General features: G+C 43.5%; 1 protein-coding gene across 1 annotated transcript; it reads right to left on the bottom strand.

Moving 5' to 3' along the window:
* Nucleotides 1-822: 822 nt before the first annotated feature.
* Nucleotides 823-8,754, bottom strand: LOC142917911 (uncharacterized). The gene is made up of 3 exons (XM_076062254.1): nt 8,688-8,754; nt 8,317-8,382; nt 823-3,929 (listed from the first exon to the last, which is right to left on the bottom strand). The coding sequence occupies exon 3, from the start codon at nt 3,917-3,919 to the stop codon at nt 3,011-3,013; it is 909 nt and encodes a 302-aa protein (XP_075918369.1). The 5' UTR covers nt 3,920-3,929; nt 8,317-8,382; nt 8,688-8,754; the 3' UTR covers nt 823-3,010.
* Between the last annotated feature and the right edge of the window lie 928 nt (nt 8,755-9,682).

Consider the following 9,682-nt stretch of genomic DNA (forward strand, 5'->3'; position numbering starts at 1 on the left):
TTCACCACAATATGCGCTGTCTGCTTAACAGCGGGTGTCAAACAAAACACTGTGTCACTCACAACGCACATTGCATGTTGGTGTCACAGTCAAAATTGTGGCAATTCCAGTAACACTATCCAGAAACTCCACAAAGGAGATGACGCGTCAATGATCGCCCCCTACCGACAGACTCATGTCCACGTGCAGGCCGGTGCAGGGCCACCTTGTGCCACACAGGGGCAGCTGCCACTAGGGGGCGCCCTTCGATTGTTTGAGATGAGGTTCGATACGAAACACCGAGTTGCTGAGGCAATTAGGCAAGCGACTTATAAGTGCAAATATGTTGTTTATAACGTAGTGAATGCTTGGGATCTTGTCTCTCGCTCCTGCTCACAGATTTACCCAGCCCACAGCTCCACAGATACCAGCCGCTCCTCCTGGGCAGGTTCGGTTACGTAAGGTGCGAAATAAGTTCCAGATACACAGAGACTCACACAGAGACCCATAGATTATCACGGTTGGCTACGTACGGTGCGAAATAAATTACAAATAAACACTCCTTTGAGCAAGTTTGAGTCACGGGCCGTGCAAGTTGACCGGGCGCGTGTTGCTACTGACAGTCGTTGAATACGGTTGGATAGACGCTGATAGAGAGACACACACAGACAGGACAGGCGGACAGACACAGACAAGAGGAACACAGAGACGACAGAGAGACAGGCAGAGAGAAACACAGAGGCAAACAGATGACACAGACGGACAGAGACAGAAAGATGTTGAATCGAACACACTGAACTCGCTCCATTGAAAGAGATTCCTCGATCTTCGCAATCCCCGGAAGTCGTTCTTATTTTTTATTTATTTAATTGCGTGTGATGTGTACGTGCAAGCAATGTGGGATATCGATGTACACAGATATGAACAAGATCAGCAGACAAGACGTCTTTAATTTAATCGGTCTCTCCACTAAACAAAGGAATGTTGAACACGAAATATAAATCCCACGGCCTTCGTGCGAGTCCATAATTACTGCAGCATTTATTCAGTGCAAGCCAACTGTGGACCGGTTTTGGTGGACACTGTGTGTGTACACTATGTGTGTGTATACACAATGTGTGTGTGTACACTATGTGTGTGTGTACACTGTGTGTGTATACACTGTGTGTGCAAGCCAACTGTGGACCGGTTTTGGTGGACAATGTCTCAACAGCAGTGGGGCTTGGTTCAACCCATGGTTGTGAACATCCAGACGTGAATCAGCAAGGAGCATTTCTAGTCCAAGTTCGACAAAATCTATGTCAACACGTAAGACAAAATTATAATTCGTGTTGCAGAGAATGTATCTCCTCTGCGTGTAACTTTAAGGTGGTATGTCTTGTAACTGATGAATGATCCGAGTGTGCTTCCTATTTCAAAGCCAATGAGTTGCTCCAGATGCTTCCTGAAACACAAAAGTACCCTTTGACCTGTATCACAAGAACAACGGGACTCACCTGAGTTATCTGTACAGGTTACTTCCAAAAACACACGCACTTTGTCCTAACATCACTTATTCAATGTTTGACCCTTATAAAAAAAAAGTGATGCATGTACACACAAAATCAGACAAGTGTTCATTCTAAATTTCGATTTAAAGCTTTCGTGACTGCAAGGATTCATCTTAAGTCATGTAGAATGAGAACAAAATAAAATAATAATAAAATAACACAATAAAGCTATTTCTATGACCAGTCTATTTCTATGACCAGTCACAAGCTAATCACTCAGCTATTTCAATGCTAAATTCTCCTGTTTTATATGTAAACCCCTTTGTCAAGGTGCCTCACCTCTCTAAACCAGCTTAAAAGACGCTACGAATCTTAACAGCGTTCATTGAAGCTCTGTCGTCCCGACGGATTTGTTCCTTTCACCTGAAGGCCACTTGTGTTGTGGCCGAAACGTCGTGAGAATTTAATCGTGTTATTTTATTAATTTATTATTTTATTCTCATTCTACGTGACTTTACCGAAAGAACCAAAGAAGATGTTCATTCTAAATTATTGACTGGAATTTTAACAAAATGTAATTACTGCAGTGAAATCTACTGCATCAGATAACATCTGATTAAAAAGCTATTTTAAAAAATATGCACCGTCTGCTTAACAGTGGATGTAAAACATACTATTGTGTCATTCAAAACGAGTAGGCCCTTGCATGCTGGCGAATTCTAAACATTAGTGACAAATTACAAAACTGAGATGAAACATCAATCATCGCCCTCTACTGACAGCCTCTTGTTCACATACTCTTTGGTTCTTTCAGTAAAGTCACGTAGGTAGAAAAAATAATAGATCACGACGTTTCGATCGTAACACAAGCGGTCGTCCTCAGGCGGAAAAAATAAATGCAGGCCGGTGCAGGGCCACGACCTTGTGCCACACAGGGGCAGCTGCTACTTGGGGATGCTCTTCGAGTGTTTCAGACGAGATACAAAACTCCGAGTTGCCGAGGCGATTAAGCAAGCACCGTGTAAATGCAATTATTATAACATAGTGAATGCTTGGGGGCTTCTTGGCTCTCACTCCTGGTCAGAGATCTCCACAATCCACGGGTCCACAAAGACTGGCCGCTCGCTCTTACTCTGCAGGTTGAACCTAGGAATTGAGTGTTCAACTTCACATTCTTTTCATTAAAGGCCTGTGACCGTCTCAAGCTTACACATCCACCGGGTCTCCATTTGACTTTGTATTGTCTAGGAGCAAGTCCACTCACACCTCCACTTCCATGAATTGCTGGGAGTTGCCTCGCTCTGCCTCAGTCAGAATTCACCTCTGGCTTCACATTGCCTCCATCAATGTGAAGGTCCGATTTTGGAGTTGAATCTTCATCTTCACATTTCACCATCACCTCTTCCCTCTTCACCATCACCTCTTCATATTTCACCATCACCTCTTCATATTTCACCTTGATACCTTTAAAAGTGTCCAAGCTGGGATTTTCTTCCGGTTCGTGTTTCATGAGGGATGGGCTTATTGCGGCACTTTGACTTTCACAAGCTGATTTCAGACTCCACTCCTTGCAGATCTTCTGATGCTTCTGTGTTCTCTGGTGTACTTGAAGATTTTATGAATGTGCAAACGCCTTCCTGCAGAGTGGACCTCAAGGGTTTCTCTCCCGTGTGTGTTCTCTGGTGGACTTTAAGATGTGGTGACTGTGAAAACGCCTTCCCGCACAGAGTGCACTTGAAGGGTTTCTCTCCCGTGTGTGTTCTCTCGTGTGCTTGAAGATGTGATGACTGTGCAAACATCATCCCGCACAAAAAGCACCTGAAGGGTTTCTCTCCCGTGTGTGTTCTCTTGTGTTTTTTAAGAACAGATGACTGTGAAAATGCCTTCCCACACACAGTGCACCTGAAGGGTTTCTCTCCCGTGTGTGTACTCTGGTGTCTTTGCAGACTTAATGAATGTGCAAACGCCTTCCCACACACAGTGCACCTGAAGGGTTTCTCTCCCGTGTGTGTTCTCTGGTGTCTTTGCAGACTTAATGAATGTGCAAACGCCTTCCCACACACACTGCACTTGAAGGGTTTCTCTCCCGTGTGTGTTCTCTGGTGCTCTTTAAGATGTGGGGACTGTGCAAATGCCATCCCACACACACTGCACTTGAAGGGTTTCTCTCCCGTGTGTGTTCTCTGGTGCTTTTTAACAACAGATGACTGTGAAAATGCCTTCCCACACACACTGCACTTGAAGGGTTTCTCTCCCGTGTGTGTTCTCCGGTGTCTTTGCAGATTTGATGACTGTGAAAATGCCTTCCCACACACAGTGCACTTGAAGGGTTTCTCTCCTGTGTGAGTTCTCTGGTGCTGTGTCAAATTTCCAGTCCGATCCGTGCTGTATGCACGCTGGTCGCATTGTTGACTTGTAGTACCGAGCTGCGCTGAGTGCATTTGCTCCATCAGATCAATTCTGCGGAGGAAGCATCAGAGGAAGCGTCAGCTGCAGACAGAAAAAAATAATATCCACACCATCTACACGTCAGTATCGAGGCACAGAGGAATGCATATATAGTCACATGTGACTTACACGTCTATATTAATATATTTATGATGTAGTAAAAACGTTTCCCAAATTCATCACAGGGCTGTTATGGCACACAATGAGAGGGCATATGGTTATAAACATGCCTGGAAGCCCTCGTATCTTCAAAATGAATGTTAATCCAAAACTCCGAGTACACAATTTCAGCTGTCTGGCTACAAAAGGAATATTTATGAAAGCTAAATTCAGCTGACATAGCAAAGAGTGTTGAAAACAATACTATTTGTGTTATGCAGAAATGCATAAATGAAAATTTTCACCTACGTGACTTTACCCAATAGAACCAAAGAGTATGGATCCTAGCAGTCACGAAAGCTTTAAATCTAGAATTGATAACCTCTATGGGGAGGGCTTTCAACTATCTGTTAGAGCTTTTAACAGACAACGGGACAAGAAGTCACAGCTCATCGAGACGCTGACCTTCCTCAAAAGATGCCGCGATCACAAGGTAATACCCATCGCTTTCACACTCACTTCTGCTGCTGTATCTTCTCCGAATTCTAAACAGATTCTGCTTAAGGCTAGCCTATCTTTAATCTCAGAGAGGATAAGGCTACTCCGATTTGAACTCGATACTTTAGACAGGACTCTCCTACAAGCTCATTTAATGTTAACACAAAAAATGTCACCTTCTGATTGGAATCACGTAGACAACATGACTGCTTCTTCTGCTGAGTCACTGTCAGTCAAATGTAAAGCTAACCTGATTTCTAAATTCAACCACCTATCAAAGAAGAACCCAGTTCCACATATAACAAAACTAGATGTTAACAAAATCGTCATTAATCAGAGTAGCACCCCGATTTCGGACAATCTGAAAACAGTACTGGCTAGGGGACTAAATTTTGATGTCACCCCAAAACACATACCAATAGATGACATCATCTCTCACGTCGATGTAGCCCTCAAAGGCGTAGGACACATCCAAGCAGACATTGCGAGAGCTGAAATAGCCACTATTCTTAAGAATGCTAAGAAACCCATTAGTAACATCAGCAAAAATGAACGCTCTGAACTCGCGAATTTAAAAAACAGAAGTGATATAGTCATCCTCTCAGCCGATAAAGACGCTACTGTTATTATGGATAAAGATTCATACAACAACAAAATCCAGAATCTGCTCAACGATGGAAGTTACTCAAAAATAAAAAAATGACCCTACTAATAGCCTAGCGATAAAAACCAACAAGGGCATCACAAGTTCGACCTCCCTAATCGACCCAACTAAACGTCCCTCCCTAAAACCTTCTGATGCAAGACCCCCTAGATTCTATGGTCTTCCCAAGATTCATAAAGAAGGCACCCCACTTCGACCCATCGTATCCACGATCAACTCCCCTACCTATAGACTAGCCCGTTTTCGGTCAGATACATTGTTGCCTTTCACTGGCAAGACCGCCTCAGCAGTACTTAACTCAGCCCAATTGGTCTCTATGGTCAAAGACGTTGTACTGTCCCCTGACGATATCCTTGTCAGCTTCGATGTGGTCTCTTTGTTCACCAAGGTCCCAGTACCTGATACCATTGAAATAATTGAAAATTTGGTCCATGGACTAGACCCCGACACACCTGCACTGGTTAGGCACTGCCTCAACAATTCCTACTTTACTTGGAATGGCTCCTTCTACAAACAAAATGAGGGTACCCCCATGGGATCCCCCTTATCACCAGTGATAGCCAATATTTTCATGGAGAAATTTGAATCAGACGCCATCCAGACTTCCACCCTCAGACCTTCCCTGTGGAAGAGATATGTGGGTGACACTTTCGTCATTTGGCCACATGGCCTCCCAGCTCTGAACCTTTTCCTACCACATAAATTCCAGACATCCCGCCATCAAATTCACCATGGAAGTGGAGAAAGATGGCAAGCTACCATTCTTAGATGTTCTGTTTGAGAGGAGACCTGATGGCTCATTGGGGCATTCTGTCTACAGGAAACCCACCCACACAGATTCCTACTTGAAACCTGATTCCCACCACCACCCAGCCCAAAAGAATTCTCATCAAAACTTTATACCATAGGGCTCATTGCATTTCGGACCAACACCACCTGACCAGTGAATTAAAACATGTACACCTGGCCCTCAAAAGGAATGGTTACTCTGACCGTACCATCCGCCAAGCTGTTTCTCCCTCCATACAGAAACAACCACTTGATATTCCGGTCAAAACCATCACACTTCCATATATAGCAGGCGTTACTAAAAAGATTTCCAAAATTCTAAACAAACACAAGATCCAGGTCCGGTTCAATACAGTACACAAAATTTGTGATCTGATCCCATTCGTGAAGGATGTCATTCCTGACTTACAGTACCCCGGGGCTTACAAATTGAGTTGTCCCTGCGGTGATTGCTATATCGGGGAGACAATGCGACATGTCTCTGACCGAATTCGCAAGCACAAATCAGATTTGAAACACGGCAAAACGAATTCTTCTGCCGTTGCTGATCACTGTTACAATGCTGTGGGGGATCACGATATAATTTTCTCCGATACCAAGGTTCTTTGCAAACCCACGGCCTTTTATCAGAGATTTGTTAATGAAGCAATTCAGATCTACAAACACAGACACAATTTCAACCGAGAAGATGGTTTCAAATTAAGCAACCATTGGAAAAATGTTCTAAATCGAACTAAACATTAAACTAATTTCAATGGTACGGTATATTTTTTCAAGTAGTGGTACCCGAAACTTTCGCAGCTCTTATAAATTCCCTTTTCACACCATCAATAGGTAAACTCCCCCTCCCCCCCGCGCCAAACGGCAAGTCCACCGGCACATACACCACCTCTTTTCTAAAATCGGCCAATCAAATGCTAATTTTTACGCAAATTTCTTTGTCAGAACACCTTGTTTGCTCACACACAGTTTAAAGGTCCGCTGTCTGAGCGTGGTTGTGTTTCGCTAAATTCTCCTGTTTGATTGGTACTAGGTGCCTCGGTGAATGTATATGCTCTGACTTTAACATAGCTATTTCTATGACCAGTTACAAGCTAATCACTCAGCTATTTCAATTCTATGCTAATTCCTTTGTCAAGGGGTACCTCTGCGGATGTGTATACTTTAACTTAGCTAGTTCAATGAGTCATTTCAATGCTAAATTATATGCTAATTCCTTTGTCAAGGCACTTTGTTTTCTTCTCACACAGCTTAAAGGTCGTGATCTAAGCGTGGCTTCTCTCACTCCAGCGCTGTCCTCCAGACAGTCTCGTCCCTTCACCTGATGAAGGCCGTTTGTGTTGTGGCCGAAACGTCGTGATTTTTTGTTATTTTATTTTCACCTACGTGACTTTACCCAATAGAACCAAAGAGTATGCATAAATTAACATTCAATCGCAACTTAGAGGTGTGAATCCAGGCTCAGATGTCCTTAAATGCTGGGATGAACAGTTCCGACTTCAGCTGTATGTGTGTGCTGTGTTCACCTCCTGTTTCCATTCTTATAAAGAGTTCCAGAGGAAAACAAAAGTAAACTACTGTTATGATATAACCTCCGTGTTCAACAGAGTTAATAGATATTCTTAGTTTTTTCGGTAAAGTCACGTCGTGAGAATTTTTTATTGTTTTATATATATTTTATTATTTTGTTGTTTCTCTTCAACGTGACTTTACCGAAAAAACTAAGAATATGAATTACTGCAGTCACGAAAGCTTTAAATCAAAATTTAGAGTTAATAGATGTTACTGCAAACACAAACTGTAGACTGTCACTGGGTAAACAGGCGGTGGCGTGTCTAGAATCACGCCTGGCCACCTTCATCTGCTTGGCATGAATGCTTCCTCACTCCACCAAGTAATTAATTGAGGATCAACGAACATAACCGAGGCTAACTGGAGTTTGCGTGTCTCTCTCCGTGGTGAGATGTTAACTACCTCACCTGGTGTACAGGAAGTCGTGGGTTCGATCCCGACCCTGATGCCTGCTGTATATTTGGAGTTTGCGCGTCTCTCCGTCTATCGTCTTTGACCGATAGACATTGATACACGTATTCTTGTTTCTTTCGGTAAAGTTACGTAGATAGAAAATAACAATAACAGATAATACAATTTCATTAAATAAAGACCACTTGTGTTGCGATCAAAACGACGTGAGTTTTTTTGCTTTATTTACAATTATTTGTTTATTTTTATTGTTATTTTCATTTAATTTTCTATCTACGTGACTTTACCGAAAGAACCAAGAATATTAATTCCTGCAGTCACCAAAGTTTTAAGTCAAAACATTCACACACGTTGACAAAGCCCCACCTTGTGTTGTTGTGGGCAGGTCGCTTCTGGTAACAAGAGCGGTATAGCAGCTCAAACGGGCTTGGCCTGGTAACAAAAGAACGAAAATAAAAACTGCGTGAATATTGACAATAAAACAAAGTTACAAAGTGGCGAGCCGGGTGAAGACAAATTAAACTTAAGCGAGATAATTAAAGTAAACGCAATCAGGCGAGGGCAGGAGGCAAGGCCCCGCGTGGCTAGGCCCCGCGTTGTAAAGTTCCAACCTGGACATCGATTCCCATGCTCGCTGCTACTCAACTGACATCCCTACGAGAGAGAGCGAGGCTCTACCTTGGTTAACAACAACAACCACCACCACAACAACCACATTCGCAATGAGAATTTCTCACCTCGGATTTCAGTGCAGGAAGCGATAGCTGCCTGTTACCTCGTGACGTCACGCGGTAGCAGGTGACATGACGTCACTTCCGGGAAACGGGACACGCTCCTCCCACAATGAGCTTCTCCGTAAATAAATAAAATAGAGTATGAATAAATTATGTTAATGTACCATTCGATATATAGGTGCTGAACCCGTCGCAATAAACTCGCGACGGCTTTAAAACATTATGTTAATGAGCCGCCAGTCACTGGGCGTAGCTTTGCCCAAATAAGGATTGGCACTGGAACGATAACGGCAGTGACCCAGGCGGAGGTGACGTCACGCTCAAGAGCGGGGTGGAATACCTTGAAGACATGACGTCACTAGCGAGGTACACCTCCCCCTGGCGTTTCACGCCGATGAAGTAATGCAGAGTGGTGACGTCACAGAGCGGGATTGGAGTTTAAGTTGATTTAGATTCATTTTCATTGCTCCCTCCCTTGGGTGCGTGGGCTCAGCTACAACAACAACGTGGACATTATTGTGTGTACACTGTGTGTGTACACAGTGTGTATGTGTACACTATGTGTGTGTACACTGTGTGTGTGTACACTGTGTGTGTGTGTACACTGTGTGTGTGTACACTGTGTGTATACTGTGTGTGTGTGTACACTGTGTGTGTGTACACAGTGTGTGTACACTGTGTGTGTGTGTACACTGTGTGTGTACACTGTGTGTACACTGTATGTGTGTGTACACTGTGTGTGTGTGTACACTGTGTGTACACTGTGTGTGTGTACACTTTGTGTGTACACGTACACTGTGTGTGTGTACACTGTGTCTGTGTGTGTACACTGTGTGTGTGTACACTGTGTGTATACTCTGTGTGTGTACACAGTGTGTGTACACTGTGTGTGTATACTCTGTGTGTGTGTGTACACTGTGTGTGTACACTGTGTTTACACTGTGTGTGTGTGTACACTGTGTGTGTGTTTATACTGTGTGTGTTTACACTGTGCGTGT

The sequence above is a fragment of the Petromyzon marinus genome, unplaced genomic scaffold (genome assembly GCF_048934315.1).
Source record: "Petromyzon marinus isolate PM22_M1 ecotype Great Lakes invasive population unplaced genomic scaffold, UKy_Petmar_22M1.pri1.0 PM_G_Scaffold_55, whole genome shotgun sequence".
NCBI classification, from domain to species: domain Eukaryota; kingdom Metazoa; phylum Chordata; class Hyperoartia; order Petromyzontiformes; family Petromyzontidae; genus Petromyzon; species Petromyzon marinus.

What these genes read in the sequence shown, in the direction of transcription:
- LOC142917911 (XM_076062254.1), bottom strand. Translation starts at nt 3,919, where the DNA reads ATGGAGCAAATGCACTCAGCGCAGCTCGGTACTACAAGTCAACAATGC.